Source organism: Zalophus californianus, chromosome 9 (genome assembly GCF_009762305.2).
Source record: "Zalophus californianus isolate mZalCal1 chromosome 9, mZalCal1.pri.v2, whole genome shotgun sequence".
NCBI lineage: Eukaryota > Metazoa > Chordata > Mammalia > Carnivora > Otariidae > Zalophus > Zalophus californianus.
The window spans coordinates 122,048,938-122,068,041 of record NC_045603.1 but is presented as its reverse complement, the minus strand read 5'-3'; the positions used below and the strand labels follow the sequence as shown (position 1 = coordinate 122,068,041).

General features: G+C 37.0%; 1 protein-coding gene across 1 annotated transcript in view; it reads left to right on the top strand.

Moving 5' to 3' along the window:
• MALRD1 (MAM and LDL receptor class A domain containing 1) overlaps positions 1-19,104 on the top strand; it is a gene marked incomplete at its 5' end in the record, with an annotated part of 847,841 nt that overhangs the window by 713,306 nt on the left and 115,431 nt on the right. Inside the window, 2 exons of the mRNA XM_035729081.1 lie at positions 2,551-2,676; positions 10,241-10,307. Of these exons, the coding sequence (XP_035584974.1) occupies positions 2,551-2,676; positions 10,241-10,307 (193 nt within the window). The remainder of the gene's footprint in view (positions 1-2,550; positions 2,677-10,240; positions 10,308-19,104) is intronic.

Below are 19,104 nucleotides of genomic sequence, written 5' to 3'. Positions count from 1 at the left end.
TGTCATTTTGCTTTAATTGCTGTATATGTTCTGGTCACTCTTTTTTTTTTTTTTTTCTGGTCACTCTTTCTGAAGTGTTCCCCTGCGCTCTCCAGTTGAAGTGCTAAGCATAGAGTCTTACACGTAGCTGCAGCTCCATAATATTTACTGGTGGGAACTGAAGTTCTTTTTCTTTATTTTATTTTAATATGTTATATTAGTCACCATACATTACATCACTAGTTTTTGATGTAGTGTTCCATGATTCATTGTTTGCATACAACACCCAGTGCTCCATGCAGTACGTGCCCTCTTTAATACCCATCACCGGGCTAACCCATCCCCCCACCCCCCTCCCCTCTAGAACCCTGTTTGATTCTCAGAGTCCATCATCTCTCATGGTTCACCTCCCCCTCCGATTTCCCCCCCTTCATTTTTCCCTTCCTTCTCCTAATGTCCTCCCTGCTATTCCTTATGTTCCACAAATAAGTGAAACCGTATGATAATTGATTTTCTCTGCTTGACTTATTTCACTGAGCATAATCTCCTCCAGTCCCATCCATGTTGATATAAAAGTTGGGTATTCATCCTTTCTGATGGCTGAGTAATATTCTAGCACTGCGGGATTATTCAATGGAAAGCATTGCTTTAATTTTCAGAGCTAGCATTTTTAATCAATGGAAAGACACACTCTTTTTTTTTTTTTTTTTTTTTTTAAAGATTTATTTATTTATTCATGAGAGAGAGAGAAGCAGAGGGAGAAGCAGGCTCCCAAGGAGCAGGGAGCCCGACGCGGGACTCGATCCCAGGACCCTGGGATCATGACCTGAGCCGAAGGCAGACGCTTAACCATCTGAGCCACCCAGGCGCCCAATGGAAAGACACACTCTTAAAAACGTTTTATGTCCACTTGAAAATTAATTTTGATAGAAAGCTGACAAACTGTGTCAATAACCTATACTAACTCAAAGAACTCCTGCCCCTAAATATACTTAAAGAAAAAAAATCATGATAATACTGACAAAATTTGTGTAAGACCCATCCATGGGGATATTTATTTCTGAGTCTTCTAAAATATCACTTTAGCTTGAGAAGTTTGAACTTGCCCTTATTCTAGAAGCAACTTCCCAGGTCAATCCTTTTTTGAAAACTTCTAGCAGCAGGCTTGGATTAAAATATTCAAATAAGGTATTGTACTCAACACCATTAGGTAAGTCAGAGAAAAGCAGAACCATTCTTGTTGAACTTGGGTTAAGCACCACAAAGCCCTGACTGTTCACTGCTGCCCTTTGCTTACCTCTGCAGAACCCTAGGACTCAAATAATATCATTATTATTTCATGCTTTTGAAATCTATCCAGAATCCCTGACAAGAGGGTGCAATGGGTCCATGCTTCGATATTCCCTCTATTCCAAACGTAACAATGCTAGATGGAAGAGCTATCACATAAAAAGGCTTAGAGACATGACAAATAGCAGCGTGGGACAAGACTGGAGTAGAACCAGAGAAGAGAGACCAGGCCTGAAACCTAAGCCTGCTGGTTTCTAGCTTCTCAAGCACATAGGAGATGGGAGACGCCTCATGGCAACCTGGAATGAAGGCTTCTGGTTCGGCTCTAACTTGTAAAAAGAGCCTAAATATTATTACTGCTTTACAGGAAATTATAGTCCTAATGAGACAAGAAAACGAGAGGGAGGAAGACAAAAATAATTTCAGGACTAAGAGTAGCATCTGGGGGAGGTCAAGTACTTGGCACGACTAGATTGCTATGGAAATGTCGGTACCCTTGGTTAGCATCAGTAAAGTCATTTTTCTGAAACAGCTCATCTTACAAGCAAGACTTACGCTCGTCTCTTGAAGTCAGGCCGACAAGAGACTGTGGAATTAGTAAAATGCACCATGCTAGTAAGGCACAGAGTCATAGTACATTGAGCAGCACTGACCTACATCATGTACCTGGTGACCACCCGGGACTGAACAGCCATGTAGAAATTGATGAACATTCAAGTAATGGCCATTTCAGTTGCATATAATGGCAGAGACATTAAGGGAACAACAGAAGCACAGGGAGCTTGACCTTGAAATGAAAGTTTATTCTAGTCTAAAATTAATTCGGACTACATAGTATACAGAGTGTGTTGTAGACATACACACCTGTCTAACAGTACATAGTGCACAGGTGGGAAATGATTCTATCAACAAACTTCTTTTTGAAGAATCAAAAAACAATAATATATAATTTAAATGTAGGACTAGGGGGCACCTGGGTGGCTCAGTCATTAAGCATCTGCCTTCGGCTCAGGTCATGATCCCAGGGTCCTGGGATCGAGCCCCACGTCCAGCTCCCTGCTCCGCGGGAAGCCTGCTTCTCCCTCTGCCACTCCCCCTGCTTGTGTTCCCTCTCTCGCTATGTCTCTCTGTCAAATAAATAAATAAAATCTTAAAAAAAATAAACGTAGGACTAGAAAGATGAGGAATGATACAATCTTATTATTATTAGACAATCTTTGTCTTATTTCATTAGAAGAAATTCATTTAAAAAATGATGATTTCCGCCCCCCCCCCCCCCAGCCAATGGGAGCTGTTCTGATGGTGCATTGAAGTGCACTTCTTCTAATAGCTGTATCCCAGTTCATGAGCGCTGTGATGGTTTGGCCAACTGCATGGATTTCCAGCTTGATGAGTCCAGCTGCTCAGGTATTCTATTTCCATTAAAATATTCTTTACAATATAAGCCAGTAACTTAAACCTGTAGATGATAAAAATATCATGAACCTTTAAATAATTGCCATGTATGGAATAATTGAATTTCTATTATTGGTTTGGGTCAGGAAGAATATTAACATTGCTACCCATATTAAAAAACATAAATATAAAATATAATGAATGCAATGCTTATTCTATATAAATGATGTCCCCAAATAAAGAAAAATCAAACACTTAATTTTAAGTTACTATAACTTAAAGTTATTAGTATTTGATAATCTCTTTGATGCAAATTGCTGGGTTTCTAAAATAAGGAAATAATCTAACATGTTATTAATTTTTAATTATAATTTTCCCCACTTCTTTATAAGACTTCCCTATTTGCATGATCTAGTCATGTTTGAAAGTCAATTTATTAAGCTTTAGACTGACTTTTAAACATTTTCTCTCCTGACCCTGGAATATTTATCAGAGCTGATAATGTATGTTTGTGATTATGCTTTTATCAAAACTGCTTTAAAATTCTCTAATTTATTATAGCCCATTGTTAACATCTCTTCTGGGTAATTGAACTTATATTTCATGCAGGAGATATATGAAATAATAGGTAGGGGCAATATAAATCTCTCACAACTAAATGATAATATAAATTGGTAATAAAAGTTATATTCAATCATATTTTCTAAATTAATTGGAGATATTTAATATCAAAACCAGATGAGAATATATTCTTTGTATCTTTCAAGAGAGCAGACTCTTATGAGATAAGTGACAAAAGCATGATAATTATAATCAAATCACAGTGCAAAAAAGTCCTATTTTTTATGCTGCCGAAATGAATACTCACAGAGTCCTGAATTATATGAGTACAAAAGGAAATCAAGAAGCGAGCAAATCTGGTCCCATAAAATATGCAAAGATGAATGCTCTCTGGCATTATTTCTGTACCAGGCATGCCTATACATCAGATTGATACCCGAAAGGAAATGGTTTCACTTTCTTTTCAGAATAAGAAAGATATTAACGAGATAGTTCCATTCTTTGAAACTATTAAGACAAAGCACTGATATCCAGTAACCAAATTTATTTGCATAAAGGTGAGATTTTGTTCGGGATAGTCCTCTATGAGAACAAATATATCATAACATGGTATGGTTTATTGTCTGATTTTACATATTTTACCTTTAAAAATATGGTCAGAAAAACAGAAGACTGGCCATTCATCCTGAGTGACTGACACCCTGGAGGTAATAATAGAGAGCACATTCTGTTTGCCCCATCTAGTTTAGTCATTCACCAATTCATTCACAGTTTATTTACAAAATATACATCATACTACCCCAGCTACTGGGCTACAGTAATATAAAGAACTAGTGAAACAGTTTTCAGAAATAAAATCCACATTATAGTTTTTGTTCTCTATTTATATTTTCTTGCTGTTTAGTTTGTCAAACAAATACGATGAAGTCGATGCTTCTGTGTTTAAGAATGCCATCTCGGCTTAATCCACACTAAGAGGTATCAGTGCCCATGACACCTTCCTCTATCTTTCCAAACATCATATCCCTTTACGAATGGCATTTCATAGACTTTATGGGCCCAATCCTGACAGCATCCAGTAATGTCTCTGGTCACACAGCAGGTGGTGAGCATCTGGTCTTCCCTCATCTGAGGTTTAAGTCATTAATGGGAACATTGACCTCAGGCCCTGTGTAAGTGTTGCAGGTTAAGTATATTTCAATGAGGCCTGTGTGTTCCCAAGTTATGTTAGAAAGGCATATTATTTTCAGGTTTTGGTTGCTTATGCAACAGAAAATTATTGAACAGAATGTGTCTGGCTTCATTTAAACTGAGAGTCTTTTTCCAGTTATATGTAGTAGTAGAGGTTAATGAAAGTTATGTTAAGGTGATACCGTAATTATGATAACCATCCTTTGAAGGAGAATGAGGAAAGGCATTAAAAACATAAAGTTGTAGGGGTGCCTGGGTGGCTCAGTCAGACTTCGGCTCAGGTCATGATCCTGGGGTCCTGGGATCAAGCCCCACGTCAGGCTCCCTGCTCAGCGGGGAGTCTGCTTCTTCCTCTCCCTCTGCCCCTCCCTTTCCCCACCACTCATGCTCATTCTCTCTCTCAAACAAATAAATAAAATCTTTGAAAAAAAGTAGGATGGAATATTATGAATACAATTTAATATATTATTTAATAATAAAACTGGTAATGCCTAATAATGTTTCAGAAGGTTTTATTTTTTTTTATTAAGTGTTTTTAATTTTAATTCCAGTAGACTCGACATACAGTGTTACAGTAGTTTCGGGTGTACAATATGGTGATTCAGCACTGCTATGCATTACTCCGTGCTCACCTTGATAAGTATGCTCTTCATCCCCTTCACCTATTTCATCCATCCCTCTCCATCTCCCTTTTGCTCTATTTTAAATGAATACCTTCAGTTAAAGTTATTATTATTTTTTTCAACAAGAACATTTTTTACTTGAAGCATACACCAAACCAAAGCACTATAGAGCTATGCCAAATTTCTAAGCCATAGGTTAATCTTCCCTGCAGTCCCTGTGCTGGGATTTCACGATAAAGAGAACAGTGTGTGCCCACTGGGTATTTGGTTTACTGCACCAAACAATTTGGTTTTCTGGAAGACTCTTAGATCCATACAGCTCCTGAAACTACAGGCAAGTTATTATATGTGTATATTTAATCCGTGCCAGTGCATAAATACTGCACCATTCAGAGAAGTTCATGATCATAATCTCAGGAACAGCAAGGGGTTATATAGAAATTCTAACCTGAATAGCCGATCATTTGACATTTTTAGACTGACAGGCTTTGGAGTTAGAGGACTGGAATTTGGTTCAATATCTGCTGCTCCCTTGCTATGAGCTTGAGCAAATTATATTATTAACCAGTTTCATCCTCTGTGAAAAATGATCTATATGGGTATCCCACATAATGTTATGAGGATTAAATGAGGTAATGCCAGTAAAACTCTTAGGACAGTCTTGATACAGAGCAGGTCTTCAGTAAATGATAGTGGTAATGGTGCTCATAATGGTAGAGGGGAAAAGGAAAGGAAAGGAAAAGCTGGAGAGAGCAGTGGTAATAGAAATTAGGTTTCATGGGCAATTTAAAGAATTCCCAAATATAGGGAGCTGGCTGAAAACAATTACTTAATAACATTATGCATACCACTCACTAGTATAGAAATATTACAAATACATTTCATTTTATCCTCTCAGCAGCCCTAGAAGGCAAGGTGATAGATATAATTCTTACTTTAAACACGAGAAAGCTTATACTTAAAGTACTTAGCCCAAAGTTAGACGACGCATTAACTGAGCCAGGTGTCAATGAGGGAAAACCAGGACTTGTGTGACTGTCAGACTTCTCAGCAGTCCACCATGCGGTAGCGTCCCTTCCCAGGCCTCCAGAGGCTTTGAAAGAGACCGCGCGCGCACACATGCACACACACACACGCACACACACACGCACACACACACACACACACACACACACTCACACACACTCACACACACTCACACAGGTAGGCATCCAGTTTATATGTGTTCCTGCTTTTCCAGAGTGATGCACCAGAGTGGACCTGAACTTGAACTCTTCATAGAATGCTATTGCTACGTAATACTGACCTCCAGATACATGGTCATAATAACCAATGCAAGAGGATACAAGGCAGTGAGGCACTGATGTGGCTAAGGAGCCTGGGAACTCATGCCAATTCTAATATCCACCCCATAGGTCCTGACTTGCCATTTGAGAACTATCTACTTATCTCTGGAAAGTATTTTTTTAATATTTTATTTATTTATTTGAGAGAGAGAGAGAGAGAGAGAGAGAGCATGAGATGGAGGAGGGTCAGAGGGAGCAGCAGACTCCCCGCCGAGCAGGGAGCCCGATGCGGGACTCCATCCCAGGACCCCAGGATCATGACCTGAGCTGAAGGCAGATGCTTAACCGACTGAGCCACCCAGATGTCCATCTCCTGGAAGTATTTAATCTCTTCATTGCTAACTAGTCATAGACATCTCCCTCCCCATTTCAGCTATTCCATGCTTTAAATTGTTTTGAGTAAAGTAAAGGTGAAAATATATTGTACTGGGTCTTTCCATCTTATGGTTAAAGAACCTGGGTTTAAGCAGAAACTGAAAAGAACTCGTTGTGGAGGTAATCTACAAAGCGTCTCTCCTCCAAAACACCATGTTTTACTCCTTGCTCTGGCCAGTGCTTCCTTTCCACTGTGCTCCATTATCCAGTGTAATAAAATGCATATTTAAATTTCCATAGCATTATTTTGATGTAGAGCAAGCCTATGTTTTACTCTCAGCCATCAAGGTAAATATTAATGTCCCCAGGAAAAAAAAAATGTGCAGCTGTGTGTATTTTGATGTTCTGCAGTATCAGACACTTTACAGTTTTTCTTATAAAAACAAAGCCCTTGTGTGAGGAAGACTAAAATTGTACTTAAGACCAAACATAACCATAAAATGGTTTATCTAAAGGTTTGTAGCTATTTATGCTTTATCATGTTGGTGGACTATTTTTCGTCAAACCAGATAATTTCTTGTTTAGGAAGAAAATTTGACATCTGTTCTGTTCAGCCAAGCATGCCCGGAAGCCTGAGGGGTGTAGCTGCACCCCCATCTTTAGTACCACACTCCCGGGTTGTAATTACATAGGGAAGGGGAGATATGGAAACTGCAGTTGACCCTTAAGCAGCGCAGGTTCGAGCTGTGTGGCCCCACTTACATGCAGAGTTTTAACGGGACGGTACTGGAAATGCAGCTTCTCTCCCTTATGATTTTCCGAAGAGCATTTTTTTTCTCTCTAGCTTACTTTATTGCAGAAATACAGCGTATAATACACATCACATACAAAAGATATGTTCACCGACTGTTTATGTTATCAGTAAGTCAACAGCAGGTGATTGGTAGTTAACTTTGGAGGGAGTTAAAAGTTGTCTGTGGATTGTTAACCATGCGAGGGTCAGTGCCCCAAACCTCCACGTTGTTTAGGGGCCAACTATATCCCTGGGGGAGCATATTACTGGACACCTTTGAGAACAAAAAGGACACCAGACACATGGTATATTGCAAATGTGTTTCCACACTGCAGCCTCCCTCCTTCCCTATTTTTCCTCTTTCCTACTGTCTCTTCCTCCCCATTCCCAGTGTTCAGTGACTGGCTCCACAATCTGACTTTCTCTAGTTGCCCTTCAAAGTTTTCCTCCGAGGAATATTTTCCTACATGAAATTTTTGTTTCTCCTTATTACTTTTCTACTATTGTTCATTATCATCATCGTTTCTTTGCCCAAGTAAATTGTTTCTCTCTCTGCTAAGGTTAGTCTGCTCCTGTAAAGACAAAGACTGTATATTTGTGACCCCATGACACCTAAAAAATGATCTCAAGTGATTTTTGAGGGGCAAGCCTGAAAAGTGATGACAGCTGAAAGGCAGAGGGAGAAACCCAAAGCTTCAAATCCGTGCCCTAGCCTGTGTTTTATCTGGGCTTCAGACCTGCAAATAATATTGCCCAAGGAATGCTTCTACTTGGATGTCCCCTTAGGCACTTAAAACACCAGCATCTTTCCTTATAAATTCTCCCTTTCCCACAGTTCCGTGAATGAAACCACCAACTAGCCAGGGGCCAGCCAGAAAATTGCACATCACCCTTGATTCTTCCAAAAAACCACCAGGATGTTTCAATCCCAACATTTAAATACCTTATAAATCCCCACAATTCTCAACCTCCTACCCCACCTCTTTCATTTAGGCAACCACCATTTCTTACTGGATTATTACAAAAAGCTCTTAACTGGGCTCCTGAATTTTAGTCTTAGCCCTTCTGTTGACTTTACATACTGGATCCAGAATAGTCTTTTTAAAGCATGAAATATCCATTTAGTTTCTTAAAATTCTGGCCTCCGAGGTTAAAGTTTAAACTCCTCACTAAGCCTATGTGATCTGGCCCCTGTGTGTCTCTGACCTTCTCCCATACTCTCTTCACATTATCAGTCCAGCCAGGCTGAACTTCCTTCAGATCCTCAAACACTCTCTTCTTGGGCCTCTGAGTCTTTATGATTATTTACAGACACACACACACACACACACACACACACACACACACACACACACACACACACACACACTTGCCCACATGAATGCCCTGATTTTCTTCTGGAAAACTTTTCCTTATTCCCCAGATTTGATTTAGGTGCTCTTCTTGGTACTCCCATCATCCTTGTTACATCCATTCCAAATTATATTACTTTTAATATCGCATTTTAATTCCCTAGTCACTTTTTTGGTTTTGCATTTTCCATGAAGCTGGAAGATCAATGAGAGCAAAGACCATAACTCTATCTTTTTTAGATCAGTATTTCTTAAGCATGTGCTGTGAGCTAGGTGTTTTCTAACATTCTCAACAACTCTGTGAGAGAGGTGCTATTTTTAACCCTGTTTGACAGAGAAGAACCAGAGGCACAGAGACACTAACTAGCTTATCTTCTATTATACAGCTAATTAAGTTGAGTTGAGATTCTTCCTCAGGCAGTCTGACTCTGGTGCCTGCAGCTTTAATCATTTTGTAAACTTCCTGTATTATTTATTGTTATATATCCAGTGCCTAGCCTAGTGCCAGACATTAACAGATGCTCAGAAAAGATGTGTTGAGTTACAAATTTCCACCAAGTATTGGAGTTAAGACAGCCCAACCAGGGGGGAATGGTATCCTGCAAGAGATACCACTGATATCCTGCAAGAGAGGAGGTGTCCAAAAAAAGCCAAGAAAAGCAATTTGGGGACTGAGTAGGGAAACCAAGAGGTCTTAGAAGATCAGGATGGATGTGTGAGGATCCAAGGAGACGGTAAAGAACCCTGAAGAGCTAAAGGCACTAACCACTTCAGAGTCATACCTATGTGACAATATCTAGCTTCTCTTTATTCTATAAGCAAACCACCTTTGAAAATAAATGTTGATGCTAACCTAGAAGGGGGGAGTGATACAAGCAGCAAGAGAGCAGGGCCGGGGCAATGAAGGTCGATTTGAGCTACGCTGATGTCTGTCATGGATGCAAAGGTAGGACATGCACGTGCATGAGTGACATTTTACCAAGGAAGACAAGGTCACCCGTGCAAAGCACTGTCTGTCATGATAGTGACTACTGTGTGGAACTGAAGACAATAAATGTTGCATTAAAGAACAAATTTCAGTATAATCACAAATATGTCATGCAGACATGTTCTAAATAAGAAGATTTTACTTAATCCAGGGGAGGAAAAAAAGTCTTCTCTTGTGGTCAACCACTCAGGCATGTGAAGAGAAGGAACACATCAAGGGCAGCAAGGGCCACTGAACAAATTTGTGGGGCACAGGGGAGTAGCCTAGGAGAATTCTTGTGCTTTTAGCAAGTAGGAAGCAATTTACTCTCAGTGGCTAGATTTAATGCAGTGATTAACAGTAATATGTCCTTGTCCTTCCTAATAATATTTACAATTAACGGTGGGTTTTGTGATGCTTCTTTTTAGAGTGCCCATTTGGTTACTGCAGAAATGGTGGGAATTGTGTAGTGGAGAAGAATGGTCCTGTGTGTCGGTAAGGAGCATTGTCTACTTTTTCTTTGAACAGTTATTGCCATTGGCTTACTTATTTTTCTCGAAGCTGATACAATACAACACCAATGAACACGAGGTTATTGAGGCGAAAATAGTGGATAATGGCCTTTTTTGCATTTGTGTGTCTGAGTAAGAGAAAGGAAGATGCGAGTATATTTTAGAAAAAAGATTGCAATTATTTAACATGATTTTATGTCTTAACATTTTATATTATACAGGCCATAGTTTTAATACTCATTCGTTCTTATTTTTAATATTTGTATCAGGTTATAAAAAGATTTTTTATGTGGGTGTCATCCTATTTCAGATGAACTTAGTGTCTGTTATTTCCTTATTCCCTTTTTATTTCACATTTCATATTTCTCTTTTCTAACAACAAAGGATAACATTAATTCATAAATAAGACCTTTTTCTAGTTTATGCAGTGGATGTTTATGAGTAGCCAAAGTTAAGGTACAGATAAGGAATACATTTGCATACTTAAAGCAAAAATAAACAAAAACAGTCCTTGTGATTTCTTTGGGGAATTTTTTATATTGCATATCAAAGATTGCTTGATTTTTTCCCTCACCCTTTAGGGAATTGTGCAAAACAGTTTCATAAATTCCAAAGGAAATGATGCATAGTCCATCATATTTGTTTTTATGACTTTTTAATCTAGCAGACCAATGGATGTAGTGCTTTGCTTATTAGAGAATGGATTGTAGGTTGATACTCAAGTCATAACAAAACACATAGAAGTATCTGGAAAACACTGATTGATATTTGTTTAAATACTTATATCCTTCTGAGTCAACACTTGTATTTTAGGAAAAGTTGTTTATCCCTTTAAAAGCAAAAATCTCTATCAATTAACACAACAAAACATTTTTATGATGAGATATGTTTAGACACTGTTTTAACATTGTTGAAAGAGAAAATTAATGGGTTTCTCTAAGTGTTTTGTCTATTTCATTACATAATTTATTTCACAACATCTCAACAAAATTATACTTTCCCCTGTACCAGTTTCCATGGAAATTAATTTGTCACAAACTGTAAGTTGATGGAAAGACAGGATGCATAGTATTAATTTCTAAAAATCTCCTGAAAGAAGTTGAGAATGATGCCATAAATAATGTCTATCGAATGTCAGCTGAGTGGATAATGTTGTTTAGTGTCAGCTATTTACAGTAAGGAGGTTTGCGTTTTTGTCTTCTCTAGCACTGGCAAGAAGGCTGTCCGGATTGTAGCTAGTCTCAGCTAAGCAAACAGAGTTTTGCGTTCTTGGCAATGTCCTCTGGTACTTAAATAAACTTTAAAAATGGAAATACAGATGGTGACATCTGAAATGCGTCTCTCTCACATGAGAAAACTCTAACATGCAGTGGGAGGATTAAGAGGCAAAGGGACCAGAGGAAGGAAATCAATGCAGCAAAATGTAGAAAGAAATTCATTAATCAAACATTTTAAAATAGCATTTTTGATAGTAAATAATACTTTTCAAATAGTGAAGTAACTAATCACCACCAGTATAAACAAATGTTTGGAATTGGTGTTCTTTTCAACATAGGTGTGAAAAATGACTTGAGGTTTTTTTCATATTATAATATGGTATTTTCTTCATTCAACCTCTAATTACTTTAAAACCGTGAAGTGCAAAAGTAACCATATGTCTATTATAATAAACTTTTAGAAGGCATTACAGCAGTGTATCAGGCAAAAAGTAGAAACCCCAACATCTAAATCCCACTCTGTATTATTATGGTTTCTGTCCACCTAAATATGGTTTCCCTTTCACCAGCACATGTACACACATAAGCACACATTTGTTTCTTACAGAAATATGAATTATACTTTACACATTCACTTTGCACCTTGTTTATGTTTTTTTTTTTTCTTTTCTCTTTGTTAAATATTGTGCTGTTGTTCCATGTCGGTACATATGGCTCTAGAGCCATCACTTCCCAGCTGTGCAGTGTTGAGCAAATTTCTCAATCTAATGTGTCCAGCTCCTTGTCTGGCAAACTGGAGAAGATAACAGCACCTACTTCATAGGGTGGTTGTGAGACTAGAAGGGGTTAACATATGTGAGACACTCGGTACCATGTCTGACATACAGAAGATACTATAGGAAAGCTTAGCCATCGGAATATTATATCATCCCTTTTTATGCTGTGTAGTCTGCAATATTTAATGTAGGGTCCGTCATTTTAAGTAACCTCATTAATCCTATTAATGGCTCTTTAGTTTCTTTCTTTAATATTTGCTTTCACAAATAATCTTGCAACATCCATCCTTTGACTTGTACTTGCACAATTCTTTAAGCACAACATATCTTACTGAAATGCAAAATAACAATGTAAATTATCTCTAGTTGCATTTAGTATCAAATTCATTTCCAATGGAATTTTGTGTCATCTGTCACACAGGTATTCTTTTTTGGATTTAAGGTTAAACGAGGGTGGCTTTAGAATGCAAAGTTTTAGAGTAAATATAAAGCACTATGGAAAGATGTTGGCTTTATGTCAAACCCCTGTCATTCCCAAGTGTGAGAATTCAAGGTCTCTGTCACTCAAAGAGGTAAGGACAGAACCAAAGCCCTTCTCTTAGCCTGGCATTGTGAATATAAGAACTTCATGGTATCAAAAAGGTGGCCTATCACCAGAGCCTTTGGGTTTTCTCTTGGGATCTAAGGTGCCTTGAGAAAGGACCTTCAGTTTTCACCTGTGATCCTAGAGAAGAGAGACTTAAAAAGAAAAAAAAAAAGAAAAAGGAAAAGGTCATTTAGGTTGTTGGAAGTTTATAATTATCCACAAGCATAAAAACTACTAGGTAAACCATGGTTTTCCATTACTTGAGGACCAACACCATATCTGAGGGCTGAAGAAGCAAATCATGAGCCAAAATAGGGAAAAATTATTCCTCACCTAAGGAGGCTTGCTTATTATATTACTTTGATATACCAATCTGTTTCTTTGAAAAACAGATTGAGCTATGTAATATAAATTCCAAAGGGCAGGAGAGAGGTTACAAAGAAAAAAAAATCAATTCATCAAGGCTAAAAGAAAGAAATAGGAAACAGTATATCAAATTAATGCATATATAATTATCTATATATACATATATAGATAAATTTATTGTATATTTCATAGATATGTACGTTAGTGAAGGTAGGCAGAAAAATATCAAAGCTTGGGTTAATTTATAGATTTTTGAATACAATTTATCAACAGCTACCCTATCCCACTAGATTCCACATTCTTAAATTCACTTGCCAATAAGACACCAAAGTTCATTTGGGTGTCTCATGGGCATTACAGATTAGACATGTCCAAAAAGACCTGTTGCCTGGGCAGGGCATATTCTTCTCTTTCTCTCAGATTTGCACACACTGTTCCCTCTACTTAGAATTTTATTTTTCTACCTTACTTGCCCCAAAGATGCCTTTTAATCCTTTAGATCCAATATAAATGGCAATTTTTCTGGGAAGCCTTTCCCAGACCAACTAGAGAGACTGCCTCACTCCTCCTTCTGGGCTCCTCTATTGCTTCCCTCATTCTGTTATTTTACAAGTATTAGTTTTACTAAACTACCTATTGAAACCTGTCCTATCCTATGAAGAAATATATTTCCAATTAAAACTTTATTCTTTATGACTATCAAAATTTATTTTCAGTTTTTACTAGTTTTCTTCATAAGGATAACTCTTGGACAATTACAGTCACTGAAAATAAAAAAAAAAACCTATGTTCATATTTTTGGTGCAGAAAAGATTGAAAACATAATCAAAGGCTTCTACGTATAAACTATTTTAAATTAGGATAAATATTTGCTAGAAAGGGGTCAAAATATCAGGTTAAGGAGGAAAATGGTCAATTGGAATTTCTAACTGTTAAAGACAGAGTACGTGGGCAACATTTTGAAGACCATTGTCCTAGAAAATAAGAATCATATTTTTCACACCTTTTCATGGCTAGGACCGAAACACACACTTGACATTGTAAGAGCTATTTGAATAATACACTGAATGAAGTATAAATGAATGAACACAAATGGAAAGTCCTGAAATTTCAAGGAAGAGTATCAGTACTTTTAAATATGTTCCTAAAATGTATTAAGATATGAGCAAATGACCTACCATACTCCAAACTGCCAATCACAAAGGAAACGTTGGGTACTTTGTAGGCAGCAAGCAGTGTATTGAGTGAGCATATGATATGCTCATAATACTAAAAACAAAAAATCACTCCAGTTTGTAGGACAGAACGGATACCAAAATAGAAAAATATTCATTAAAGAAACTCTACTTTGCTACAGTGACAGGAGAGGGTGCTCTTAAACTAGGAATCTTATAAACTACCTCACCTCTTCAACCCTGGCCTTGAAATGAAGAGATAAGTGCAATTTTCCTTCTATAAAAAGCCACTGTTTAAAATAAAATTCAGCTTATGAACACTCTCCTTCTCCCCATCAAAAACAAAACAAAACAAACAAAAACAAAGGAACATGAAGCCAAAAAGAAAGTACTCCAAGACCCTGACTCCAAACTGAATTAAATATTAATTCAGTTAAATTTAGGGAAATGGGGGGGTGGGGAGTAAAAGTTAATTGAGATTTTAAAGTCAAAGTACAATTGGATAACAAAACAATAAGAATCAAATAAGAATTGATTGAAGTCAGGAAGGAAATGAAATAGAAAAGAAAGAATAAATTATAACCATTCTCCCAAGACAGGATAGATTCAAGTTAAATCTTTTAAAGAATTCTGGACAAAGTTCGGGAAATAACCAAGGGAACAAAAAGGAGATAAAGTACATAATTCAAAGAGAAAGTAGTTGAGGTGGAAGATAAAGAACATATATATAATTGGAGTCCCTAAAGAGGAAAATAAAACAATGGAATTGAACTAATATTTAAAACTGTAATCCAAGAAAACTTTGAGAAATGAAAGAAGAATGAATTTACATGATGAAAGGGCCAGAAATTACCTGGGAAATTTGACACAAAGCCAGGAACTCCAAGACATATCCTAATAATAATATGGGACTTCAAAATGAAGAAAAATATACTCCTTCAAGAATGGGAGGGACAGGTGTTTTGCCTAATATTATCTCTCTACACACACACATATATATATAAACACACACACACATATCCTCATGGCCTCTAGGGAAAAAGACCAAATAATTAGTTTAGTATTAGACTTCTGAAAGGAAAGAAACAAAGAAACCCATTGTGATTGTCTTCAGAGTTGCAAAAAAAGTTTTGACAAAATTCAGTTATCATTCCTGATATTTTTTTAAAAGGCAATAAGGAAAATATGAATTGGTATCCAACTGATATAAATCCTTCTTAAATTCAGCATCTTACTTGATAGAGAATTATGAGAGACATTACCATTAAGATTGGGAACAAAGGCACACATGACCCCTGTCTTCACTGATATTTAATATCAAATGAGAGGTAGTAGGCAATACAATTTGACCAAAAATAAAAAAAAAAAGCATAAGAATTAATAAAGGGGACTGGGTGGCTCAGTCAGCTGAGCGTCTGACTCTTGATTTCGGTTCAGATCGTGATCTCAGAGTCATGGGATCGAGCCCCACGTTGGGCTCCGAGCTCAGGGTGGAGTCTGCTTGAGAGTCTCTCTCTGTCTCCAAAAAAAAAAAAAAAAAAGAATAAAGAAGTTAAATTATCATGATAGTATCTCAGGAGAACCCTAGGGAATTAATCATAAAAGGTTATTAAAAAATTAAAAACAATTCAGTAAGTAAGGTTGGGGGACATAAAATTAGCATTCAGAGACAACTGTGTATGTACACAAACAAAACTAGAGGGGCAAAGGAAAAGAAAACGTATTCACAATAAAAACAAAAAAGATAAAATATTTAGGAATAAATTTAATAAAACCACACCTCTATGATAAAAACAATCCCCAGACTTGAACAAGTAGAAGCATATTTTCTCTTCTGAAGAGCTGGCTCAAAATAGAAAGGATCTTAATTCTTCCTAGGTTAATCCATATATTTAATGCAATTCCAACAAAAATACCCACAAGCTTTTTGTGGGGTTAAACAATTAGATATTAAAGTTCATATGGAAAATGAACACAGGACTGGCTGGTTAAACACGGAAAAACATAAGCTATTAGGGGCTGAGGAGCCCTACTAGTTTAATGGAATACAGCTCTTATTGTTAAAGCAATGTGGTACAGACACTTGAAAGACATTTCAGGTGAATGAAATAGAACATCTAGAAATATATTCAAGTGCATATGAATATTTAGTAAATGACAAAAATGGCATCTCAAATCACTGGACAGGTTGGACTTTTTAACAAGAAATGTCAGAACAACTAGTTAGCTATTTGGAAAAAGATAAAATTAGAACCATACATCACACCATACATACATAAAAATAATCTTCAGGTGGGGCAGAATGCAAGGTGAAACCATACACATACTAGAGAAATACATGGTAAATTTCTCTATACTCTGGATGTAAGAAAATGCTTTTTTCAATGACTCAAGACCAAATGCAACAGAAGACAAAACCAATAAATTTACATAAAAATTTGATTAAAAATAAGATTTTGCCTGGTACAAAAATACCATAAGCAATATCAAAAGGTAAATGGCAACCTGAAAGGAAATGCTTATCTCATAAATCTCAGAAAAAGGAAATATCCCTTATAGTTAACTATTTCAAGATATGGGAAAAGACCAAACATCATATTAAAAAAACTGATAATTATTATTTTTTCAAATATATAAAATGATGATCAAACATATCAAAAAAATTCAACTTCATAACAGAAAGGCAAATTTAAATGATACTAACATGCTTTTTCTCACCTCTCTGATGAGCAACATATTCTATCAGTAAGGATGTGAAGAAACAAGCATTTTGCTAGCGGAAATGGAAATTGGTATAATTTCTATGGAGGTGATTTTGGCAATATCTAAAAAAAACCATATATCCATATACTTTTTACCTAGCAGTTCCACTTCTAGAATTTATACTGGTGGTACAACTCCAACACTGTAAGAATAGAGAGTAACAGAGTTACTCACTGTAGCATTCTTATAATTTCAAAATATTGGAAACAACCTAAATATCTACATATAGGAGAGTGGTTGAATAAACTATGGCATATCCACACAGTGGGGTATACCTGGAATATGGAACAGTTAAAGAGTGTCCCTTTAGCCAGGTGTAGAAAGGTGTTGTGGGGGGCAGCATAAAGGAAAATGAAGAAATATAGAATAGTTACTGGAACTATCCTGTAGTTCTTTCATTTGACTCAAATGTTACAAATCTGGAGAGTAGGGGTGCCTGGGTGTCTCAGATGGTTAAATGTCTGCCTTGGGTTTAGGTCGTGATCTCCAGGTCCTGGGAGGGAGGTCCACCTCAGACTCCCGGCTCAGCAGGGAGTCTGCTTCTCCCTCTGCCTCTCCCCCCCTGCTCATGCTTGTACTCTCTCTCTCTCTCTCTCTCTCAAATGAGTAAATAAAAATCTTAAGAAAAAAATCTGGATGTTATTGTTCATAATAACATGTCAGAACCTCTTAAGTGTTTGACATGTCTTTGGCCTTCACATAAACCTATAAGGCAGATGATCATATACTAATTTAGCAGTTAATGAAATGAGATTTAGTGGAATGAACTTAAGTAATTTTCCCAGACACAAAAAGCAAGAAAATGGTGGATTTCAGGGTGCCTAGATGGCTCAGTTAAGCGTCTGCCTTCAGCTCAGGTCACGATCCCAGATGGAGCCCTGTGTTGGGCTCCCTGCTTGGTGGGGAGTCTGCATCTCCCTCTCCCTCTGCCACTCCACCTGCTTGTGCTCTCTCTCTCTCTCAAATAAATAAAATCTTAAAAAAAAGAAAGAAAATGGTAGAATTCAGATTCTTTTGGCCAAGGTTTATACTCCTAGGTTATCAACCACTGTGGCATGTTTCCTCTTTGGAGATTTGACTAGGTGGTTCATGATTCTATGATTGCAAGATTCTGTGAGTAGAGATATGAATTGAATGCCTACAGAAAATCTAGACTAAGCTTTATTTGCACTTGGCTATTTGCTGCTTTTTTAAAACACACTATGCGCTTTTATTCCTGTGGGCATTCATGTTTTTTGCCCATTCCTTTTTGCCCATTTTATACCTTCCCACCTGGACTACTTGAAAAAAAAAAACAAAACTCTAGATTCATCTTTTATGTCCCAACCTGTGTAGAACCTCCTCTCTAGAACTCTCCCTGAACCCACATTCATGTGAGTCATAGCCTGTGTACAATGTACAAAAGAAGACTGGGATATGAATCTAAAAACAGGTAAACCTGAGTTTAGGTATGAACTCCATCCACCACTTACTAATGCCATGACTTCGAATAAATGACTTTAACCTTTTTCTAAGGGGGAAGAGGAAAATGGATATTCACTAAGAAACTAACATCCTCTGCCACCATGGAACTGTGAACTGAAAAGGGCTTCTGTGTTGCTGAAACGTATAATTCATATGTGTTTTATTTACTTAAGAGCATTTTTTTAAATGTTGTATCTAAATGGAAAGCATTAGTAATCTGTTCGCCAATTTCTTAACATCATCAAAATCATCTCCATAGCAACCAACAATAGTTCTTTATGAGGTGGAATACAGAACAAACCATCAAAATTTAAGATCATGGCCTCTGTTATTTTTTCAAACACAGTACTCAAGCACTAAGGACTAACAAATATTCATAAAAAACTTAAATGTTTTGTAAATGAAAATCATTTCAAAATTTTAAAAAGTCAAT